General features: G+C 37.6%; 1 protein-coding gene across 18 annotated transcripts in view; it reads left to right on the forward strand.

The window, feature by feature from the left end:
• Positions 1 to 26,654, forward strand: part of FOXP2 (forkhead box P2) — a 239,439-nt gene that overhangs the window by 204,420 nt on the left and 8,365 nt on the right. For 13 of the 18 annotated variants that reach the window (XM_075857099.1, XM_075857098.1, XM_075857109.1 and 10 more), the window contains 2 exons: positions 759 to 922; positions 16,277 to 16,366. In XM_075857099.1, coding sequence (XP_075713214.1) covers positions 759 to 922; positions 16,277 to 16,366 — 254 coding nt within the window. The remainder of the gene's footprint in view (positions 1 to 758; positions 923 to 16,276; positions 16,367 to 26,654) is intronic. The other 5 variants (XM_075857108.1, XM_075857111.1, XM_075857112.1 and 2 more) reach the window with 1 other exon arrangement.

Consider the following 26,654-nt stretch of genomic DNA (forward strand, 5'->3'; position numbering starts at 1 on the left):
GTAGCTTTAAAAGAGGAATGAACTGTAGCTCCAATGCTTATTGCTTTTGATGTGAAGTAGCAAGAAGGACACCCTGTGGCAAGTCCTGGAACACTCATATTTCCACAGAGTATATGACTGCTTGTGTGACTGTTTCTCTGTGAATTAAGCAATCTAGTTGGGGCACTGCACCGCACGTGGATTATACATACATTATTCTAAGTAATGTAGACAGATTAAAGATTTCTACAATGAGAAGAACACTACTAGTATTGATATTGTCAGCCAGCTGCAAAACAGAATACATAAGTGATCCGAACTGCCTTAGCTCCGCAACATAGAAGGTAAAGACTTCTAATGATTTTCTCTAATAGTCAATCTATTCTAGGTGACCTGCTATGTTCTAATAGGATAACTTGTATTATCCTCCTGTCTAAAATTAAATTGATATCAAACTTTCATTGTAGAATTTCCAGTGTATGTTAACACTTTCTTGTCCTGCCTACAGCTGGTTATAAACATTGTAGTTTAGAGTTAGCTAGATCTGCAGGCTGTTTCACGACCCCTTCTCCCAAACCAAAATGAGTGACACCAGAGTTGTCAAACCACCACTTATCCCTACGTTTTGCTGAGCTGAACATGGAGGTTAATGGGGAGATGTTGAGTGACCGCTGCATAATATTGATAGTGTCTGTGGCCAGGTCAAGATAGTGCCAAGCTTTGTTACTAAAAGTGTAAACAGTAAATTGGTTAACACTTCTTCTTATTTTTCCTATTAGGCTGCTCTTGCAGAAAGCAGTTTACCTTTGCTGAGTAACACCGGTTTGTTAAACAATGCATCCACCGGCTTACTACAAGCAGTACATGAAGACCTCAACGGTTCACTGGATCACATTGACAGCAATGGAAACAGCAGTCCAGGCTGCTCCCCACAACCACACATGTAAGTGCAATCCAGAAGTCCACAGCTTGTTTTAGTTATACTCATGTGTATCAACCGTTTTACAACATTAAGAGGCACAGCTATTTCCATGTTGTCCTTACTAATGTAAATGCCATTCCACAAATGACTTTTGTGCTTTGGTTAACTTGAACTTGACAAAATGAATCCTTTGAAGATAAATCTTTGCTTAACACATGCAAGCAGGTAGGCCACATCATGGGCTTTTAACAGAAATGAACACAAAAAATGGGACCTTCTACTCATTAATGTAGTGTCACAATGCATTTACCACCTTGTAATATGTACTCTATTACATCATGGTGCACCCCCTTACAGCAAGTCCCATGACCATTTCTGCCCACTTAACCCCTGTATTCTTTGAGGCCCTTTAGGTAAGTTAAACTACAGATTTAACCATAAAATGTCATATAGGTATCAATCATGGAAGGTTAATCTGCAAACAAATGATTGTTGTTTTTTTTGTGTTTTTTTTCATAAAATGATCTATCAAAAAAATGTGTACATTTTGTTTTTCCTAAGCTGTTTTTTGGTCTATTGCAGCTATAGCCTTGATACCCGTTTGTACAGTTGTTTTACTTTAAACACTTGGGGAGGATCACAGATGAAATGCCAACTTTTGAATAAATTGTTCCGCATTTCATTTACGCTAATAGATTATGATATACATAATAACAAACACTACATTTGTGCCTAAAGGGGTTGTGTGGAACTAACAAATAGAGTTTATTGCACTCTATATAGTGAAACTGTCCCAGAGGATTCTATGTATGCATTCATTGTAAACAAAGTCGCAATTGTAACCACGGCCTCACGATTATAATTCGTTACGGAATCGCTACATAGAGTATATAGTGAGGGTCAGGTCAAAGTTGATAGAGGCCCCTGGGCACAGAATTTGAGGTGCAAACCCCTCACCTCTTAGGCCCCGTTAACATCAGGTTTTTGGCCTTTGGCTTTAATGTATATGCCATGAAAAGCTACATTATATGTAGACTGTGACAGATGCCTAACAGTGGCCCTACGTCACCCATAGACTACAATGGTATACGTTAAACATATACGTAATGAACTCTCATGAGCCTTTTCATGACGTATTCATTAAATGTCCAAATAGAGAAAATGGGCAGCACAGTAGAACAACAACCTCCAGGGTAGCAGGGTGCAAGCCTCCAGGAATCCGACTTTAAAATACCCAGATATCAGACAAAAAATAGAAATAGAGGCAGCACTCCAAAGATCATACCAAAAAAAAGGATTTTTTTATTCACCCATTAGTGCAGTAGGATGCAACGTTTCAGCTGCTCAATGCAGCCTTTGCCAAGCTTGACGAAGGCTGCATTGAGCAGCTGGAACGTTGCATCCTACTGTACTGATGGGTGAATAAAAAAAAATCCTTTTTGTGGTATGATCTTTGGAGTGCTGCCTCTATTTCTATTTTTTGTATACATTAAATGGATGCCATTATATTTTATGGGTGACAGATGCCAATATTAGGCATTCGTCACAGGCATCCATCCCCATAGACTATGATGGTATCCCTTTAACATATACGTCATGAAAAGCTATTGAAAAGCCCATGACGTATATGTTTAACGGATGCCTGTAACATATGCCATACAGTGGCATACGTCATCCATAGGCTACCCATGTTAAGAAAACAAAATTCCGTTGTTTGGAATAGTGTAGGCTACTACACTAATCCATACAAAAAAAGGTATACAGATGTATACCAACCCCTCAGAGTCCGAAAGGGCACTCTTTTGCCCACTTTAAGGCTATTGGAGCCCTATGGAAGTGTTTGACGTGTACATCAGGCGCTTTCCCGACCTACACGCTAAACTTACGCAAAAAACGTGATGTGGATGGTACTATTTAGCAGCAACTGTAAACATTAATATTCAAATCTAGCTAGTAGAAGTCATCCTCCCTAGGTGAGACTATGGTTGCCCATTTTTGGATAACTTTCATAGAGCAGCCGCAGTGCTGGTTTTTTTTATTTTTAAATTTATTTTTTAAATTAGTGAAGCTCCCATATCTGGCTGCTTTGAATATTTAGGTAGAGCTGAAGGGGAGCAGGTGATGGAGGGCCCAGGGAAAATGCACATTCTGCCCTGACTATAATCCTGTAATGTATATAGCCCTTAGAGTGCTCACTGTAATTAACCCTTTACACTGGTCCCGGTAAACCCCTTTATGGTGCTAATCACGCTTGAAAACAAGATATTTGCATTATTGAATTAAGTATTCAAGAGTTCTACTAGAGAAGAAATCTTTACTTTTTCATAGAGAACTCCGTGTAGTACTGTATATCAATCAACACTCTAAACTATGTGACACAAATGTGACAAGTCAACTCTCTGATGTGGTTTCTATGTCAGTTTTGTACAGGGAGTAAAAGGTGGATTTTATAGTATAATCTTACATGGAATTCAATCAGCCGCTGTCGAGGTCATCAAAATTAAGTTGTTAGAAGAAATAAGGATAAGTTAATAGGGTTGTCTTCTTTAGACCACACCTATTCATATCCATATGCAATAATAGTTATAGAGAAAAGAGGCCTGTTGAGGACCCCCATTTACAAACCAGATTAGGGAGCTGCTGCAAAGAGTGCCTTTGCCTATGGAGGACATAGAGTACCATGTTATTTTTCACGTCCCAATAAATTTTGTATAAAGTGAATTCCATCCAGATAAAAACCCTGAAATAAAGAGAAGAAAAAAAAAACGTACATATTATTAGTCAAATATCCTTTTACGTTTGCTCATCTATAAAAATCTGCCATGTCTTCTCGATCGATATGGGTATTATCACCCATATAAATATTATGAGCAAAGTCTTCTAACACTACTTGCCAATGTAAAGTAGAGCATACTCACTGATAAATGTGCAGAAGTATTACCATAGAACACTCTACTGATGGACAAGGGAAAATATCACTGTAGGTCTAAATACTATTTTACGTGGACTTACCGTACTTTTCGGAATATATAAATCTTGCTAAAAAGTCCCTGCATCTTCTAGTCGGCAGTCAAGTGCCCCCTGACTGCTTCTTACTTAACTCCTTCCCGACTCATGATGTGCCGACACATCATGGAGCGGGGAGTGGATGATCATACACTGCAGGTGTCAGCTGTGTTTTACAGCTGACACGCTGCTCTAACGGCCAGGAACAGCGATGGCAATGTTTCTGACCGTTTTTAACTAGTTAAATGCTGTGGTCAATAGCAACCGCCACATTTATAGGGGTCTTCCCATGAAGGACATTTATGACATATCCACAGGATATGTCATAAATGTCAGATAGATGCGGGTCCCAACTCTGGAAACCGCGTAGCTCAACGAGTTATGCTGTTTCCGTAACTCATCCATGTATTGCAGTGTATTGTACCAGCGATCAAGTCCCCTAGGGGAACTAATAAAATGTGTAAAAAAAAAAAAGTTTGATAATTATCAGGAGTGTAAAAAAATATTCAAAGTTAAAAAAACAAAAACTTTTTCCCCAAGCACAATGTAAAAAATTAAAAAAAGGAATGAAATAAAAAGTGATAAAAAAAATCATATGTACCAATAAATGCCTCTCAGAATGAGGTGAAACAGAACAATATTTTTTTTTTAACAAATAGTTTTTGCTTTGTAAAAGTAGTAAAAGATGTTGGCTTTTTTTCCTATTTTGGGTTGTCTAAAACCTGGTGCGTCTTATAGTCTGAAAAATACGGTAATTTAGCACTTAATTGGTGCAATGTTTTATAAATACCCTATATTAAAGATGCCTAACTAGTATAAATAGCCAATTATCATATCTTAATGTTATTTACGTCTTCTGGACACGGGCAGTAAACTGATGTACAGTTTGTGACCTTTAGAGGTGGATATAGAATCACTCCCTTTAGACATACTATAGCTATTTATTGCTGTATGTTTTATGATTCTAACATTTCAGTTCATTTAATCTTAAATGAAAACATCAGAACGCAATTTGTTTTGCAAAATTAAACTGTGTTTATTGTTCTTAACAAATCATATACATGATCACATCAGTTGTGTTAAAATCCCATATGCAGGATATCTACGTTTGATCCTGAAATTACACATTATATTTATTAACATCCTGCTGCTATAACTGTGAGGGATGCAAAAGCAGAAAATCCTCCTTATTGAGCCAATATCCATAAAAGTACCCGGAATGTACATAGTCATTATCTGACTGATTATGATCTTCAAACCAGCTCTGAACTTGCACTAAATTAAGTGCATTGCCCTTTTATTAAAATCATAAAATACAACTTTAACTATTACCCACGGTTTACATAGAGCCTGGAAAAGTGTAACTTTTTCCCTGTCTTATAAATCAGCATAATTACATATTCAACTTTAATTACTGGTGTGTCTGTATTGGCAAGGTTTATATGTTATATTTTATGCAGAACTACGATTCCTATTAATATTTAGCAGCTAACTATATCATTAATTACTCTAAAATCTTTCCCCTACCATCTTTTTAATGGAGCAGAGAGAGTGGAATTATTAAAAATTGATGCATTGTGGATTTCAGAAATGTGTACGAAGCGTTGGAAATGCCTGGCCTTAATCAGTGATGTCAAATGTGGCACTTTCCTGTTTACTAAATTGTACAACGCGGACCTTGGAGATATTGTTTTAAGGCTTCATCCTAATAATGAGGTGATGATGTAAGATTTCTATTTAGGTAACTGCCTATGCCCAGTTCTTTATGGTTATTAGTCACTGGCATCTAGATGCTATTGTACAGTATCTGTATTTGTGGCTTGTATGTTTTTTTTTCTTTTGAACTCGGCATGATATTGTAAGTCAAATATCAGTCCAGAACATACTACATTTTATTTATTTATTTTTTTGATCCTTTCTTTCTGTAATTCACAAAAAACCTACAGCTACACTAATATTAGAACTTTGAGACAGTCTTTTAAGACCGTGGGAATTATCTAGGAATACATATCATGACTTTTCTTCATGTCTGTATTATAGATGGGCCCCTAGTCGCCCTCTCCTTACCTACCATGGTGAGCGATTGATGACAACGGCAATCTATTTTAATTTAACGGTGCTATTTTACAGGAACCGGAGACTAAACTTAAAGGTATTGCACAGGATTAGAAAGACATGGCTTCTTTCTTCCAAAAACCCTTTAGCACCTGTCCACAGGTTGTGTGTGGTATTGCAGCTCAGCCCATCTAGTTTAATGCAGCTTAGCTTCACTAACAGTCCCAACCTGTGGACAGGTGTGATGCTTTTTCTGGAAGAAAGCAGCAATGTTTTTGAATCCTGGACAACCCCTTTATGCCTTTTATAAGTCTTTTATTGACAAGATTCATTGTCTAGACTAGCACCCATCAGAGTTAAGGATGGGTAAAACATAGAACTCTTTATCAACTGAGATCAGGCTTTATTTAAATGAAGATATAAAAAAGAGAAAACAAGCAATATAAGCATTTCATGATGAATTAGCTATTACATGTAATCCAAAAATCAAACCTAATAAAACATAACCTAGATCCCTGGAGTTACGTCTGCCACTCCTGCGTTAGTGATATGGCAGCTCAGCCTGGATGCTAGGTCATGACTTTTGTTGCCCATCCATAGTAAAATGCCATTTTACATGCAGGGACCAGACCAGCCTGATGTCAGAAGTAGGTTACTCATGTAAGGAAAATTTGGTGGAAAGTGGGACATCCTCTGCAGGAAAAATAGAGTTTTCAGTTTTGCATCCGAGATTGTTTTAAGTGCTGCCTCCCTCATATGTAACCAGATTTAGTCACTTACGCCACCATCTGAAATGAATGGTTCAATAGAGGTGTATGCAATACCATCTTAGGAGACTCCAGGCAATTAAGTTGCCAAGCTTTAGGGGCAGCAATTAAATGTATAGGGAGATTGGATTTTTCTTTCCCATTATAAACCTGCTTAAGGCATTAAACTGGCCATGAACAAACAAGAAATTAAAATATATAACTCATTACAAGTATAACAATGTGGTTCCTGGGATTTTTCTGTGGATAACCCATAGGGAAATAGTTTCTTATATCACATAATCAAGTCCCATTGGGTAATATTGTTAAAGCATGAATAATATTGAGGAGGATCTACAATCCATTGTATGATGATGCATTTAACCTTTGCTATCTTAATGTAAGTCAATCTCCATAATTCATTTATTATTACATTTTCACATGACAACAAAGATACGTCGGGTATTACACTTCGTCGTAGACCATTAAATCCTTAAAATTAAAGATTTGTCTTCTGAAGGTGTCTTTAGATGTGCTAAATATTACAAAAGAAGTAATAAAACCTGGAGTACAAGGAAGACCGAGAGAGATAAGCTCTTGAGAGCATTTCACTCTAAAACAAGGAAAGTGATCAATTCCAAGAAAAGTTCTTGTTTCTGGAGCATTAGGCTATGAACCGTGCAGTGGCTTGCTTGAGGCATCCATCTCTGTTATTTTTCACTTTTAGGAGTTCTCATGGGCATGTTAATGCTTTCTTCGTGTATGAATTACTGAATAATAAAAATGTAAAGAGCAAACAAGGGGAAGGACTGTATGTATTGAAAACAAGTGTTTGTTTTTTTTCTCAAATGGCTTAGAGAGTAGCTTATGTATAGCATGTGTACTCCGTTCTTATAAATGCATTGCACAGTTAGCATACAGCTACTGTATGTGCAGATAAAGAAAACTGTAAGCTTAGTGTAAAATGTTCCGATTTCCATATCTCCAAGGGCTTGTCCACACGTAGCGGAATTGCTGCGTATTTTCCGTCCAGAATTTGCGGACGGAAAATATGCAGCAGAATACAGTAGCAGCAAAGTGGTTGAGATTTAACAAATCTCATCCACATGCTGCATAAAATTTCTGACAAGAAATTGACCTGCGGTGCATATGTTTTTTACCGCAGCATGTCAATTCCTGCCGTGGAAAGAATTGCTGAGTTTTTCAGAGAGGTCACCATCTCCTAGCATTGGGAAAAAGGCAGCAAAATCCACACCATTTCCTGCAGTAAAAAATGCAGGAACTGCAGTAGTTTCTGCGAAATTGCGGCAGAATTTTTGTGCCGCAATTCCGTTATGTGCCCCAAAGGTGCAAACCTAACGTAGATTACATATTTTACTTATATTATCACTTTTTATTACATCTTAGTTTGTTTATTTTTTGTGTTTTCTTTTTTCCATAAATAAATTCTTTAGTGGTAAAATGTGTTGTTTTTTTTTGTAACTTTCATGTCCAAAGCACACTACCAAAGATCTAAAAATGACCCTCCAAAAAAACTACTTTTTCCCATATAGAAGGCGTCCACTCCATCACCAATGTTTTAATTACGTATTGTAATGACCTGCTGTTCAGAAAATCCCTGGGGGTCTTCACAGGGGTGGCTCCTTCTCCACAGCTGCCTGTCCAGGTTCTGAGCAGCGGTTGTCATGAGCTGCCAGGGAAGCTGTACTGGAAATAACTCTGGTTACAAACCCTTAATTATCTGCTCTTTCCTGATGGGTTTTACTGCAGCTGAGCTCAATATCCCCCTTCCTTCTCCATACTGTACTCACTGAAGGAAGGGGTGCAGGAAGCTGAGATCTTCTATTGAAGGGCTGATTTAGATGGTCTCTGTGACAATAGTCACCAGTGAATTTCTTTCACAGTCTAATATAGTAGTACCTCTACAGTACTAAATAGTATAAAAAATAGAAAATAGATTGATTCTTCTTATAAGATCTGTAGGCACAAGGCAGTTTAAGCTGCAATCTAGTGTCAAGAGACTGCACACCACAGCCCACATCTCTGATCCCTCCGCTTCCTGATCCCTGTGAGTATATTTGGGGAAAGGTTGATTAGCTACATTTAATCCAGTCTTTAAAAAAATTGTGCAAATGGTTTAACTACAGTAAGATTAGTCACTTACTAATGTACTGCTGGTAGCTGAAACGCTTCTGTAAGCCAGTCTCACATGCAGTCACATGACCAATCTTCTGGTGTTTATCTCCTGCTTGTGTGCCATCCCGTAAACTGAACACATGGTTATGTCCCCTGTCCCCATCCCTGTACTACAGGACACCATACATCACATGCCGCTTATCTCCACCTCTTTCTGGAGGGATTTGTTTCACATGCTTGGCAGCAGAGTGTGCAGAGTCTAGCAAGCAGAGCAAAGTCTCAGTAGCAGACAGGGAGTAATTACAGCATTACCTTACATGTTGCAGGCTGCTGTAAATAGAGACAATGTTGGAATAGAGCCCTCTTTATTTTTTGCGCAATAATTTAGTAACACTTCTATTTTTACAAGGCCTCACCATTTTTCAAATACTGGTTGGGATCTATCAGAATGGGCTGGCTTCACCACTGCCGATTAATTTACGGCAGTTTTTAAAGTAAAATTTAGTGCAAATCTAATACAACTCATAACTGGTGTAGATTTGATTTTCTGGCTCACGGGCGGCTAGAGATGAGCCTAATTTAATAGAGGCGTGCACCTCTTAAATTATGTGCATTATACTACAATATTGTTTTTAGATTAAGACAGGTGTATGAAAAACCAGTCTTAATAAATTGCCCCCATTATCTGTGAGCGGAATTATGGGAAGTATAGATCTATATTTGGTAATCCCGCCCATAGCCAGCCATTGCAAAATGAAAATGGTGCTGCACAGAGCTGGGCATCATCAAGACAATGAACTACTTTTAAACTATAGTGGCATTACCTGCTGAGCATTCAGACACATACAGATACTTTTCTGTTTTTTTTTTTATTTTTTGAAATCTCTGGAAAACCCCTTTAATTTTGAATTTGCAGAAGGTACTTTAAATATCAAACATTATCGAGATGAACATATTTATACAGTGCAGTACTAGGTAGTCAACAATATTGACAGCTACCTCAAATGAATGTATCAGTTACTGAATGTGAATACTCTAAAGTCTATATAAATATAAATGAAGTGCAACTTTGCACTAAACAAGAATCTTTGTATTGCAGAAGTAAATTTGTACCAACTCAATAGAGTTTTGCAGATATATCCACATGCTCTAGCTAGTGGTTTATTTTTTAAATGACAAGTCGAGTGTACCAACAGACCTAAGCATGTGCACCACCATAAGGCTTTGTTCACATGCGGCGGATACACTGCGTAATAGCACGCAGCGTATCCGCCCTGTGCACCGCAGGGTATTCCGGGCGCAAAAACGTACCAAACTGTGGAACTTCTGAGTTGCGTTTTTTGCGGCGGGATCGGTGCAAACCCATTGCAAAAAACACAACAACTGATATTTGTTGCGGGTTTTACCTCCCCATTGAATTCAATGGGGAAAACCCACAACAAATAAGCAGCATTTACGCAAATACAATTGACATGCTGCGGAATAAAACTCTGCACCGCAGGTCAATTTCTGAGTGTTTTTTCCGCTCAGTATTTACGCAGCATGTGGATGAGATAATCTCATCCACTTTGCTGCTACTGTATGTGCTGCGGATTTTCTGCAACTAATTCAGTTTATGAAAAAAACGCAGTATTTACTCAATGTGTGCACTGACCCGAAGTGTTTTATTGAGTCTGTGCTGGTGTTAGTATATCGCTATATCCTGCATGGAGTCACTATCCATGTATGTATCCGTTTATGATTATTCTACTTTTGGAAACTTTTTCACAAACTTTTTGCTTAATTTACACACACACACACACAAATTATTGCTGAGTGATTGCATTGCCTACTCTATCAAAGTGGAATGTAACAAGGCCCTTGTGTGAACTGTTATGAGTCATTGTGCAGTTTGGTGGGTTACTTGTTTTTTTTGTTAATCTTCTTTTCAATGATGGAATGTTGGCAGAAACATTAGGCAATCAGCAATGCAGTTTTCATACTTTAGTACTAATTATTTTCATATTGTCACATTTAACTATTTAACCAGATTTACTTCATCTAATATTACAGGACGCTTTGGCATCATGCACAAGGCTGACTTTTGTGCAAGGAGCCTATATGGCGGTACAAAGACATTGTCTACCTACCGCCATATGTTGCTTCTGTTTTTCACTGTATTAGGGAGGTATTCTCCCCTAGAAGCAATGCTGTTCTCCATAATACAGCATCCAATGGGATGTGGCACATTTGGATTTGAGAGAAAAACACCATGTATGCCCCTGTATGAAATGGATGTACAGTAAGGGCCCATAAACTTGTACAAAACCATAATATATGTGTATGAGACCCATTGTAAGCGTGCTTTAACTTTATGATACACTGAATTGAAAAATCTATTATTTCTGAATAAAGTATAGAGCCCCTTTCATTTATAGTTTTTGGGGTTCGTTTCCTAAAGACAAATTATGCATGATACCCTAAAAGCAAGCAACTTTGTATCAAAAGACATTCCAAACCATCTGTATTCCCCCCAAAAAATAATGATACAATATTGTGCAAGTGTCACAAAGCATCTCTAGGCATGAAATAATTTAAGCTGCTTGGCTGTGTTCTTGTATCTGTTTGTAAGCTCTAGCTTGTTGGCTCACAAAGACATCTTGTACATATAACCATGTAAACTGTTGTCTCTTGAGTCTACACATCTGTTAGTGCAGACAGTCAGTACTTTATATCCGTATATTTAACAGACAGACGATAATGGCAGTGGCAGCGTTCAAACTATGCAGTGGGGACCGCAGTAGTGTCATTACACTACACTTTCAACAATTTAAAAGCAGATGAATAGTCATCTCTCCTGATGACATGTGACAAGGCAGAAACCGCTGAATGCGTGTATCACTCTTCTTAGTCTTGTGTAGTTCAGCATTGAGTAGAGGCAGTTTTATCAGGGGAGGAAGTGATCAATTTATGGGAAAGGCCGTACAAATCTGCAGTACTAAATGGTAAAATAGGCAGCCAAGAGCATTCGTGAATGATTATAAAACAAACAAAAATTACTCTGTATGTGCAACTTTGAATGAAGTACATGTTCTAATATCATTTACAATATTTTTCTTCTTTTTATATAGCATATTTTAAATTACTGCTGCTGACCTATACACACTGCTGTCTGGTTCTGACACCTTAACTACAGTCTTACATTTGACAATAGTGGCTGTTTGCAGCATATTAGTTTCTGTCTCTTTGAGGAGTCAAACATGTGTTTATGGCTCTTGGTATGAATTTCTCACTGTCACAAGAGTCATTTTTGGAATGGAAGGTTATCGTTTAATTATAAGTCTATTTTTTTATGTTTTTACTATATTTATTTGATTTTCTATGACCAGAAATACTAACATAAATGTAAGTTGATGTTAACCATTATGACAAACGGAAAGGAAATAGAACAAGTAGTGATGAAGACCTTGTAAATCTTATAAATTAAAGCACAGTTGAAAAGGAACATAATTAATAATGAGATGCAAGTAATTTTCCAATCAATTGCTATACATTCTTATCAGCAATACAGAGCACTAAAAGTAGATAGCATGAATGGAGTGGATATATAAGTAAAAATAGCATAAATACATGCTGGTATGCATACTCTCACTATACGAGTGAGTTACGTGTCCGTGGTTTGGTCAACCATGTCTCTGCTTGCTTAATACTAGTATACAAATTATATTAGTGTTTAGACTCCTGAAACTAAGACAAGAAGATATTCTTGCAATCGTAAACTTGTAAGTATATTCATTGGTCCTTCAGAATAAAACATCAAAGGCTCCATTCATATCTGCTTTGGAGGCTTCAAAAATGCCAGACAAAATAGCGCAGCATGCATGCTTTTTGTTCCGGTAAAATTATGGACACCATTAGGGAAACCAACACTGTCCGTCATGTGATGGATCCGGCACGTCCATTAATTTTATTTTTCTGTTCCTTTGTCAGAACAGAAAAACGGAAATACGAACGCATATGTGAACTCAACCTAAATTCATGGCTGCTTAGAATGGTCATGGGGCATTTAAAATACTATTTAGAAGTAGCCGTTTTACCTACGGCTGGGTTTACAGAAGCATCTGTTGCAGATTTTGTCATATGTGCCAGAAAAAATAATGCAGAATGCAGCTCTATTTTTTGCGTCAATACGACTTAACACCATGACGTAACTTCTTACAAGTAAATTGGGTCCGTTGGGTGCAAGCGGTGTCCATCGTGCGACATATCCGGATGTCCATCAAATGTTGATGTTCTGTTCTTCTGATGTAGCAGCATAACGGAATTCAAGAACGCATATGTGAACAAGGCCTGTGTTGGTGACACACTCGCTTTGCTTACAAGCATGCACAGAGTGCTGGGAAGATATGACTTTGAAATCACTTTGTGCACAAAAGCCAATTTATTTGCATCCAAACTTATAACTTTTGAAATGTAAGTTTTGTTGGGCTCATTACATTTATTTTCTAAATTATAGCTCCAATGGCATTTTCTTGGGAGCTCAGGTTATTGTTTATATACATTTGTTACAAAATCTCTTGAGTACACAGATAAAATAGAAGTCCAAACTTTTCTTTTTAGATTGCCTTGCATGTTCACCCTGATGCTATATGTGTCATCTTGGCTGAATGCAGGCAACCTACAGCAAGCCTCTCCAATAAGAATATGCAGTGTATTGTATAGGAGTGTAGCGCAGTGTATTTACTTTTCTGGACATAGCTATGTGTAATTAAATGGTGGTCACTTTTACAGGAGGTTAGCAGGTTGCTGGGCAACGTGAACTACAACTGATTGAGAGAAAATAAAAAGGGGCTGCAAAAAGAAAAAAAAAACAGAGATTATGCAGAAGTGTAAGATTTAGTAAATATGTAATTGTTTTCCTCTGGTATACTATATGACAGAAGACTTCTTATTCCCAAATAAAGTATTCCTGCTTAGGGTCATTTAGAAAAAAGCAGAGAAGGCTCTCGGCCACCGGGAGGCGCAGGGCTCAAGTTACCATTTAAACAGAAACATGGTTTTTGCATGTTGGATACTTTGCAAAATCCACACTGATTTTTGTTAACTTTTTAAAATATAGAAAATTAAAAAATAAAAAATAAATTGTATCTCCTGTAAGTTATGAACAGTTTGATTGTTAGGGGTTAGAATTGTATTATACTAAATGTATTCTTTATGTGGGATGAATTGACGTTTTCAAAACCAGTATGGTGGGAAAATCGTATAGGAGAATTAAGCATGAGAGCACACTCATAGCTTTGAGGGGAAAAAAAGTAGAGCTCTTATAGTATGGGGATGGCCCATTATCTAGTATTAACATCGGGATAGCATTCAACTGGTAGACTCGATTATAATTATTACATAAAATGTGTAACATAGTAAAATCCAGCAATACATCAAGGTGGTCACAGAATACATTTTAAAACTTGACTAATGTTGATTATTTTTTTTGTAATACTCGTGCAGTATGGGTTAACATTGTTTCCCATAATAATAATTTCCATAGCATCAGTTTGGGATTGCACATTTAGAAATCTTCTCCTTACTAGCATAATCTTGTTTCCTTATTTTCTCCTGCTGACAATCATTATTTATTTTCTCACATAAAATTACATTAGATTTTTTTTTTTTTTAATTACCATCTTAGATGGCCCAGAAATCTTTTTTTTTTTTTCTTTTTTTTAATGGTTATTTTATATGTTCTCAGTTAGGATTTTGTTTATATTCCTACGGTTGGCAGCCTACAATGATTAAAACTAATTTTGTTATTTTATTTTCTTCCTTTTACAATTGTTTGACATTTGTCCATCCTAACACTTCCTTTTTTTTATATCCTATTGAGAAAAAGATGAAGTATTATGAGACTTAGATGAGCTGGTTGTGTGAGATAATACTTTCTATTGCCAACACTATGATTGCTTTGAATTGCTTTTCAATGCTCATAAGACTATCCCTCCCATCTTTTTATGTGAAAGCAATCAGATAGTGGTATAATATGCAATTGTGGAAACAATATTGTCCCTTACACTTTACGTGCATTTACAAGTGATCTTCCTGAATTTCATTACTCCTCTTGCATTATTGCAAACTATCAGGATTAAATAGAGATTAACTAGTCAATAGGTTGTAAAAAAAAATACACATTATTCCATACTAATTTTTGCAAAATGTTGTAAAATAAATGTTCGTTTATAAACACATGTATGTCATTAGTTAGTGCAAATTGCATATGCTGTATCTAAAATTCCTAACACAAAGCATTTTTGCTTTATGACGTTACCACACTATTATATGTACTCCAAATATATTAAAGGATTTAATGGTATTCATCAGATATTACCATCGAATAAGACATACGCTCGGTGGTACTTTAAAAATGGGGCCCCTGACCCCTGCCCTAGTTGCTGTTGCTGTTCCCCCGCCTCTTTCTGATGAGGTGGCCGGGTTTCCGTAAACAGTTGAGCATGTTTTGCTGCACTGTTTATGGAACTCCCGCATGAGAAATTTGGAAACCCCATAGCACAGCGAGCAAAGCTACCGAGTACTGAAAACGGTATAATTCGCTGTGCTACGCGGTTTCCTTAACTCCAATTCAGCTGTTCCTTGGAAACCCGGCCACCTCGTAAATCAGTGGCCGGAACACAGAGACGGAAGGTAGGACAGGGATCAGTGGGCAGGGGTCTATCAGACATATCGTATGGAACTGTGGCACCTTTACCTCATCGACACCAATAATGAAAAGTGAAGCAGTTAACAATAGCATGCATTATCCAAAACCTCTGTTTTTGAGGAAAGAATCGTACAGTTTTTGTGTTTTTCAATTTTTTTTTTTACATACAGCATAATCTATGCCTGGTATTTTTGTGATTAATATTTTCCCATTCAGAAATGGGTAAGAAACCAGAAAGAGACCGGTTTCAACAGGATTAAAAGTATAATCCAGAGTGTGTTCACACGTGGCAGATGCAGATATTTTAGTGGCAGAAATCTGTTCCATAGATCTGAGATGGGCTGTTTCTGCAGAAATCTGCCACATGTGAACATACTCTTATCTTGCTTAATCATTGTATTAAAGTATATTACACTGTATTCTTTTCATTGAATCATTTAGTATAGTTGTTGAACAGATATATAGAATGTTGTTGTTTTTTTAAATTACACTTTAGCCTTTCTATTAGAACACTAGTATGGAAGTCATCCATTGCACATCTCTTCTCTTACATACTTTATTCTGTGTTTTCTAATGTTTTTTGATACAAACAACCTTGGAATTCCATACCGTGTCTGTTAGTCATTCCAATTTTCTTTTCTGTCTTTGACTTCCACTATTTCTTACGTTTCTTAGTTTGGGTCATAGCTATTGCTGTATCTTTTCCTTTTACATTGTTCCAGTCCCCTGTTGTTGCACTTTCAGATCATTCAAGTTCCTTGTCACTCCTCTTGACAAAAGGATCATTCCAGTCCCCTGTCATTCCACATTGAGATTGTTCCAGTGCCTACAACGGTGAGCCTATTATGCTTTAATGTGATTATGGGGTAGGAGGGAATTTAATGATAATGGCAAATTAATCAAGGCTTTACAAAATTATATTTTGCATGTGCAGTAAATGCGATTTTGTTTGAGCTTTAAAATTAAGAGATCACAACTGCATATAGAGTGCAACACAATATGTTGTACTGTAAATATATTATAAATATCATATAGCCATAGTCATAGGCTGCTGCTGCGGAAAACTTTTTCGCAATGTTAATAATGGAAGATTCTTTTTTCTAACGGCTGAAATGTGTGGCTTGTGTCATTCAATGTAATATGTATTCATCCACCATTGTTTTGTGTATACGTTTCATGTATTTCAGGTTTACTGCTACTCATTCTGTGAATTGTCTGGGTTAGACTCTGTAAGGTTATCTTAGGATCTCTAGTTGTTCTGGAGCAGCTACTTGGGTTGTTGAACTAATATTTTCACCTTTCCCATGAAAGCTTATGTATCCACTGATACTAAGCTCGCATTAGGATTTGAACATGCAGCTATTATTCCAGAGAACACTAGCATGTAATAAATGTAGACGCTAAAGAGTAGCCATAGACTAGCAAATTAGTGCATAGGTTCATCACTTTGGGTTGCATGATGCTTAGTCAGCACGCAGAGACGTAGTAAGAACCAGTTAGGCTTGGGACACTATATATGAGGTTGGAGGCACAAGATTCCAGGGCTGTACAAGGATAGGAACAGATGCATGGAAGTAGATATGAGGTTTAGAAATACAAGTGTCTTGCAATGTGATAATAAATGTATAAGTTTCCTGTAGTGTAGAATGTATTCTCCTTTATTCTAATGTCATTGAAGCCCATAGAGTTGGCACTTCAAACAAGTATTCCTAAATCACGATGTGTCCCCTTACTCCCTACTATTTTCTTGTACTCTTCAATTTCAAGAATGTGGCTCCACTATTTCTATTGTTATTTAATTTAACATTGCGGTAAAAAAGCAGAAAAGTATGCTCATAAATCAGTTTAAAAATGTATATAATTTATATTCTAAGGGAGAAAATGTGACGCTAAATGAAACGGATGAATTTTAACCTGCTGAATAAATCCCTCTGTGATATATCAGAGTTGGTGTTCCAGCTAGTTGTAAGGGTATGTTCACACGGCTTATTTACGGACGTAATTCGGGCGTTTTCCACCTCGATTTACGTCCGAAAATGTGGCTCGATAGCGTCGGCAAACATCTGCCCATTCATTTGAATGGGTCTTACGATGTTCTGTTCCGACGGTCATTTCTTTTACGCCCCGCTGTCAAAAGGCGGGGCGTAAATAGACGCCCATGTCAAAGAAGTGCCTGTCACTTCTTCAGACGTTAAATGGAGCCGTTTTCCATTGACTCCATGGAAAAACAGCTCCATTTACGTCCGTAATTGACGCAGCGAAAAAGTGCCTCAACATGCCATGACGGCTGAAATTACGGATCTGTTTTCTCCTGAAAACAGCCCCGTAATTTCAGCCGTAACAGACACTGCCGTGTGAACATACCCTTAGACATTCTGGGTATACAGGTTGTGTTCACCTGTTCATTGTATGCATATTTAATAAACAGGCTAATGTCACATCTTTTTATCTATATGCATAGATAAGATCCATTCATATAAAACATGGTTATTTTCTATTTTCCCCAGCACTATATTTACATTCATGTTACAGACAGAGGGCAGACATTTTACTATATGAGGCCATAACATAGTTAATATCTTTCTTTTAAATAGGAACATACTATTTTATTGTTGGGCATAAATAAGCAGTAACAAGTGTTTGTAGTTATACAAGAGAGCCACGCTAGGTTTCATATAGTGCCATGTGTCTGCAGTTATTGCCACTTTAGAAATTGTTACACAAAAACCTCGAGCCTTACTCTGCATTTACTTCAGATTTTCACATAACGCTATATGTTGCAATTATTGGAAATCTAAACTTTGTGAAATGTTTTCATATTGTAGCCAGATATTTATGAGGTGTAATTTTATACTGCATAATGTGGGACTTCAATCCCGGGATTTGGGGAAAATACCTTTGCATCTGACATCATGGGAACAACATTTCCTGGATATCCATGTTATGGCTATATTCTTTATTTTTCTAAATCTAGTAGTAAATCTGACAAACTTTTCATTTTAGAGAGTTTTCTGATGTTTTCTTTTTTTTCGCCTGAGGCTAGGTCAGAATTGTCTGAATCCATTTACCTTGTGATCCCTAACAGCTGTCAGATCGAAATAATATTTTAAAAAGTTAACATTGTTTGATTTAAAACCCAGTCATACAGGAAAAAGGCATGTGCCTGGGATTATAGAAGTGTGACTATGTACATTATCATCATGCATATTCTTAAAAGCGCCTTTGTTTTATATTCTGCTTCCTCTCTATCTATGGAATGCTTATTGCAAGATCATATATTGTCTTATGGGTTTATTTAAGAATGTATTACATATCGTTATTGACTGCTAACCTACATCTTACACCTCTGGACCTAATATATACAGACCATGTAAAAACAATCTAAATCTGTTTAGAATTAATCGTCCCTATTGCTGAATGTTAAATAAATTTAGCAAAGAAAATATACAGCTTTTCTACTATTTTACTGAGAACAAAGGCTCTTTCTCTGAAAAACCTAATATACTTACTCCATTTCATGTTTTTTCAAAATGTAATTCTCTTGGATAATCCCACGCTTTCACTGCACCTATACAAATTTGTACTGTATTTTATTTATTGTGCCTGTGTGCAAGACAAAGGCTGGCCTTTTGTCAAAATAAGTTACTTGGCAAGGCATAAAGTTTAACTTTTTTTTTTTCTTTTTTTTTTCATTCTACCTGTGAACGTCTTTTTCTTTCCATGCTTCATTGTGATGTTCATTAGCACTGTGTCCCCTTCTCCATTTTTACATGCACACTGGCGCTCCTGGCTGCCCATTGTGCAGGGATCTGCAACACTGCTCTATTCAAATAAATGGATCCATGCTGCAGCTAGGAGCGTGGCCGGGTGTGCTGCTGTGCAAAGAAGAACAGTGAAAAGGATGTGGCGCATTGTAGCCCCTTCAACATCAAGATCGGTAGGGTCCCGGCAGTCGGCCCCCCACCAATCACAAAGTGATGGCATATCCTAGCGATCTTCTGTTACTTTGTGTGATGGAAATAACTCTTTAATGGAAGAAATGATGGGCATTAGTCCTGATGCACAGGTCAGAGCTACATGCACAGAGACACATGAAGTCACTGCAGCTCTGTACAATTCAGCCATAGGCACTCTGCTCCTGTACGACACCACATTATGGAGATATTTTCCCCTAAAAGCAATGCTACTAGAGGAGAATAACTCCATAATATGTTGTCTAATGGAAAATGGCACATTTTCTTTTCTGTTGCATTCATATAGGATACCCTGAATGCCTCTGGGTGGAATTGGAGGCATATGGAGGTAGAGTAGAACCCATAGACATCTATGAATGCCCTCTTTGAGCTCCATAGACATTGAATGTTGTACAGGAGTCCTAATACTGTAGTTGGCATGAGCCCTTACACTCATAATGGGATCTAACCCTGGTATAAATCTCCCATCAACTGGATTTACTTTTTATTTTTTATTTACTTGTTTGTGAGCCAACTGTATGCTGATGGCATGGACATGGTTTGTGCTTGCTACTTACAATATAACTAGTGGATGATTTGACAAAAGACTTTTAAAAGAGTATTTAGTGTAATTTAGGAATTGAATATAATATGATAGGAGCTTCTTAGGGTATGTGCACACACACTAATTACGTCCGTAATTGACGGACGTATTTCGGCCGCAAGTAGTGGACCGAACTCAGTGCAGGGAGCCGGGCTCCTAGCATCCTACTTATGTACGATGCTAGGAGTCCCTGCAAGACAACTGTCTCGTACTGAAAACATGATTACAGTACGGGACAGTTGTCCTGCAGCGAGGCAGGGACTCCTAGCATCGTACATAAGTATGATGCTAGGAGCCCGGCTCCCTGCACTGTGTTCGGTCCGGGACTTGCGGCCGAAATACGTCCGTCAATTACGGACGTAATTAGTGTGTGTGCACATACCCTAACAGTTAATCAGAGGTCTACTTCACAGACATGGATTGCTCCTTCGTCACTCAGGGTTTCAGCTGATCACCTTTAATAGTTCTAGGCAAAAAAAAGAAAATTACAGTACAGTGCTTTAAAAGCCTCAGTTCAATTTTAGAACAAATCTTAGGATTTCAATACTTTGGATGTTTGCTACTCGTTGCATGCACACAAAAAATTCTGTGTAGGTAACAACGGATCCAAAACACCCATTGTTTAAATTGAGTCGATGTCCTGCATGGACAATATCAGTGCTCCAAATTGAGAGTATCTCTTTGCCGCCACTCTGTCTAATATAGTAGGGCCCAGAAGCCGATTGCCTAATAGCGTATAGAAAGTTGACCAAAGAGGATAAAACCAGTAAAGTAGGGGGTGGTTAATCTTGTTTGTGAATAATGCTGTTTAAAATAAGTAACTTAGAAAAAGTTTTATTTTACAATTTGCATAGTTTCCAGTTGTCTGAAAATGTCATCTGTTTGCCATGCCTACATCCATGGACATGTATTTGTACATAAATGTTAAATCCCTTTTTCCTTAATACTATAAAAACGAATATACTAGATTGCATTTGTAATGTTTAGTAAGCATGCAGATATTTTTCATATTTAAAATGTAACACTTGCTGCCAGGTTCACCCACAGATTATAGGTAATCGCTGGATGTCCTAACCGCAAGATACACTGTCATCAGCTTATCGTTGGGGGAACTCTTCTAACAAAGGATTGTCCAAATTGAACAACCCCTTTAACCAATCATAGGCTCAATTCATACCACGTCTGTGTCGCACTGTCGACATATCAACAGGGAGCATCTCCCGAACTAAAGACTGATATGCCAAAAGACAATTATGGCCAGAAATATGATAAAATAGTTTTTCGGCATACATTTTAACAGGATAATTTGAGATCTTGCAGCAACAACTTTATTGAAATGCTCACACAACTACGCTTTTCAATACACCTGCATACAAATAAAATGTTAACCATGCAGTATACTTTTCTTTTTAACAGCAGTCCATGGCAGATGTATGCAACTGTATAAACATACAATTGCATATGTATGTCTGGCCATACGTTGCAGTATGAATTTAGCGTAAGTCTACTGAGCGGCCTGCAGTCCCACATTTGGAATACTCCAGTTGCTACAGGCAACACTTCCCATACTATTATATGAGGGACATTACTATTTCAGCAGTTCCCTAATGAATTTTTAAAGTAGCACAGACATGGAGCTTTACAATCTTTTATTTTCTTAACAACTGTTTCAACAATATTTTTTTTCAAGATTTAGTACAATCTTGATCCACATATTACATACTTCTAATGACTGGCTCTTTGCCTATCAAATAGAGAATTTTGTATATTTTTTTAAAGCATACATTTGCAGCAGTTGCTAATAAAATCTTTCATTCTATAACACTATTATCATTATTATTTTAGTGTATCTAATAGATCATAATCCTCATGGTGACAATTACACTCTGCCATGCTGTACTTGCATCTTTTGAAGGCTATGTGTTCATATCAAAGTGATTACCATCTTTAAACATTTCCATTTTTTGTTTTATTTCCTAGCTGTTTCATGAGCTGTCATGCTAACAATATTTATTCTGCTAGCCAACTTCATGGGTGGATATGTCTATATTCTAAGGGGAGAGTTGCAAGACAGATTTTTGTATCCATAAATGTATTTTATGTATATGTATGTAATAGACATGTACATCTAAGTCAGTGTTTTGACACTTTTGCTCTAGATAAAGATGCTGATTTTCTGTATTATTCAGTAGCTCAGGCTGCCACAGTTTTGTTAGACACGAAACCCCGATTGTTAACACTGTGGAATATATAAATATTTATTATTCGCATAGGTACAGTTAGGATCTCTTTAATTTGGATGTCACAAAGAAATCTTGAATACATACAGCTAGAACAAATACATGCTGGAATATTTTGTAACCTAATGTATAATTGAAAGTGCATTTATGTGTAGACATGTATGTATTTTTTATTAATTGAGTATATTTTTATGTTTAGGATTTTTTTTGTATTACTGAAGGAAATACAGTTCTAAAGCAGGCAGACCTAATACACAGACATTAAGCGATGTGAAATCAATATGGTTTTATCACTGAGTAGCTTTCCAGCATAAATGTAAGCACAGACACCAAATGTATTTACTTGACAATGTGCAATCTTTTTGCACATAGGGGCGTATTAGTAGATTGCTACTTTTACCTGCTTAAATAAAAAACAAAGTTTAGTTTACATTAATGTTATGTTTTCTTCTGTTACCATAACATTTGATATATAACATTGTCACTTCCTAGAGCTTGTCCGTGTTAGGCCCCATTCACATTAAGTTTTCAGAAGTGTTTATGTCGGAAGGCTGGAATGTATCCTACCATATAGGCATACAGTGTGATACATCCCACGAACCCCCCCCCCCCCAGAGTGGTGAATGAAGCGATGTGCCCGGTAAAGCTCCTGATGTCTCTGTCCATACATGGACAGTAATGTCAGGAGCTTTACAATGCTGGAGTCCCCAGCCAGAGCATTGGAAGTTCTCTGGCTAGGAACTCCGGCCCTGGGGAAGCTTTTGATATGATTGTCCATATATGGACAGGAATGTCGGGAGCTTTACAATGTGCAAATCTCCGGCCTGAGCATCGGCAGCTCTCTGGCTGGGGGCTCCGGGGAAGCTACTTATGTCAGGAGCTTTACAATACTGGAGTCACCAGGCGGGACTATGGGTCTCTGGCCCTGGGGAAGCTTTTGACGTCACTGTCCATATATTGACAGTAACGTCAGGTTCTTCCCTGGGGCCTGAATACCAAGGCAGAGTGCTTTTCCCACAGATTCTGGCCCTGGGGAATCTCCCTGACGTATATGTTTAATGTATACCTTTACTTCCTGTTTTTAATGTATACCTGTGATGAATGGCATACAGTTGCATCCGTCATCCATCGGCTACCATGCTAAAAAAGCATACCGCGTGGCATAGGTTTTTATTGCGGGATCCCTCAGGATAGAATAGCGTAGTCTACTATACTATTCCATTCTTAAAAAAAAGTATACTGACGTATACAGCCCGGTGAAGGCCAAAAGGACACACTTTTGGCCTTCGTCGGGCTAATGGAGCCCAATAAACATGTTTAGCGTGTACGTTGAGAGCTTTCCCAATGTACATGCTAGATGTAGGGCCAAAACATGGTGTTCTCTAGGCCTTCGAGTACAGTCACAATCTGTTTTCTGTTGGCATCCCTCCTGTTTGTGGCAAGAAATACAGTATTTGGATCTAACAAGGACTAAATATATAGCCATAAAGGCTGTTATATTTTTGGAAGTGCTGCCTCCTTGTCCATTCTTGTTTGCTAAATATATAGCCATGTCGCGTGCCCCATCTTTACCTAAAATATACCTATTGATTGGTACAGCTGCATGCCATTACCTCGCTTGGCGCTGCTGTTCTACTGGCTAGGAGAAAATCATTCCTTGTCATTTTCATGTGGGGTAAATTAAGTGGTATCCACTATTTATATATGTGGCTGTCACTTTTTTTAGAGGGATGTGATTGTAAATTTTAAAGGGACTATTGCACTGGTATTGCAGTTTTTTGATGGCCGTAATATAGCCACATTCTAATGACCATACTACGAGCGCAAGTCTCTTACATCCCATGGTTCTACTGAGGCAAACTTAGTTCACTGTAGGGCTCCATACTGGTCTAGGTTTGATTCAGTAGAACTGCATGCATCCGGGGCTTACAACTGTAATACAAACATTAAAATACACCCATATTACAACCGTGTGAAAGGGCCTAACAGTCATACTGCATGATCTTATCTACCCAATGGTCAAATGAAGTTTAACTACAGAAGTTTTATACTACAGTAGAATAAAAGTAAAGAAGAATGAAGTTTTAAGTATATAAAGCAGTAGCAGAGTTAGTTATCATTTATTGAACGGTTTCTTTTGCATATCATAATAAATCAATGAGTAAGATAACTCTGCAGCATCATCAGTAGTTTCAACCAAATAAATACACTTCTGCAAGATGGTGGTATTCTGTATACCAGAAGTAAAAATGCGGGTCTTCCAGGTGCCCTGGAGATTGTACAGGCTTTGCTAGGTTAGTTCCTGCACCTATTTAACCGAATTAAAGATCTATTATGATCAGTCTGTCAGTGGGTTTTTCTATGTAGTTAGGTTTATAGAAAGGTTAATCTGGCTATACATTTCAGATAGGTGTCGGCCAAACAGCTAATCCTTCCCAAACCCCCATACACATGTACGCTCATCATGGCCTAGCATGCGTGTGTTCTCAATAGGTGTAAAGGGGGCTTTACACTGGATGATTGTCGGGCAGACTAGCATTCATAGAACGCTCATTGCTGATAATTGCCCTGTGTAAACAGGGGAACGATCAGCAGATGAACGAACAAACGCTCGATCATCTGCTGGTCATATCGTTTTAAAAAAGTGAAATATCATTGTCGGCAGCACATCTCCCTGTGTAAACAGAGACGTGCTGCCGTCATGATAATAATGTATGGGGACGAGCGATCGGAGTAATGACCGCTCGTCCCCATCCATAGCTCTGTGTGACAAAAGCAATCGATCTCTGATCAACGATGTCTCGTCGATCGGCGCTCCCTGCACCGGCTGCTTATCGGCCGGTGTAAAAGGGCCTTAAGAAAATAATCCACTACCAGACACCTGCAAAGGCTTATCTCCTTGAAAACAAAGGGATTGGTATGTTGAAATCCAACATTCCCAACCTTTCTCTCCCCCCAACATCTGATGGTCGGACGATCCTGACAAAATTGGCGTGTTGGGCCGACATACATCTAGTGTGTATGGCCACCTTTTAGTATAGTAAGAAAATGCCACACTTGAATAACATTTTACAATATTCAGCAGTTTAAGGCTGATTTCACACGGTTGTAATACGGCCGCAATTAAGGGTCCGTGTTTTCGCCACAGCATCCAAATCCCCTGCAGTTCTAATGAACAAAAGTTAGATCATCATACTACCTAGGTATCCATAATATAGATACTAAATTACAGCTGTTTTAGAGTAGTGTAAAACTAGTCTACGGTACATTAAAAAAAAATAAAAACTGTTTTTTGAAGAATTTTTAGAACTTTGATAGATTTTAGTTATCCGGGACCAGTGCACAGTGGGATCTCCTATGACAGTTGCGCATTTGGGACTAAAGTTCTCTTCACACTTTGTTTTCTCCTTTTAATTGGAGGTATAGGCTGAGAGTGTTCCCCGATATATACCTCCAATCGAAGGCGGTTAAGTATTGCACTGCACAGACATACAGTGGCATATTTTACCAATGGGCTCCCATTGTGAAAACAAATATATCCCGCTTGGTATACAATTTTATTTACCATTGTTATCCTGCCGCTTACGCCAAATGTAATTCAAACACAAAGTGTGGACGGAGTTGTTAAGCCACAAGTCTGGATCAGACAGAGGTTTAGGTCCATTTCACTGTCAAACACAATCAGCAGCTATATATATGAATGGAAAAGGCAATATTAAACAACTTAAAATCAATACAAAAACAGAGATATGCAAATGATTTGCAAAGTTCCTCAAATTTTTATTTAGCTTTAACACAAATTATGTAGAAAGCACCACTACGACCTATACGTTTTTCAACTTAGATGCAAAAAGTGATTATTTACATGTTCTATGTAGATCCTAAATTAATAAAACAGCTGACAAACATGAGAAAAGTGTTGGTGCCATTTTCCATGAAGTAAAACGTAGTTCTCTTCCGTCCCCAAGTGTGTTTTCGGTGACTGAATCAGATCCCCCTGTGTGACATATAAGTATATTTCCCTATGTATTAGTCTGGCATGTACTAAGCACTAGGCTGAAGCACTGCATATTCTGCTTGAAATACGGTGGCTCCTTGATGGCACTGCTTAATGAATACTCCCTGAAGATCCAATTTCCCATAATGGGGTCATTTAAATCAATTTCAATATATTACAGCATAAAGCATTTTTAGTAGCCACCTAGAAAACAAGTGTTTCAGTAATAAAGTGCTTGGCCATAAAGCTTCATCAGAATGTATGCTTCCAGTGAAATTTACATCCATTTTTTATTAATTAAAAAAAAACAAATAAATAAATTGTAACC

This window comes from Rhinoderma darwinii, chromosome 3 (genome assembly GCF_050947455.1).
Source record: "Rhinoderma darwinii isolate aRhiDar2 chromosome 3, aRhiDar2.hap1, whole genome shotgun sequence".
Classification (NCBI taxonomy): Eukaryota; Metazoa; Chordata; class Amphibia; order Anura; family Rhinodermatidae; genus Rhinoderma; species Rhinoderma darwinii.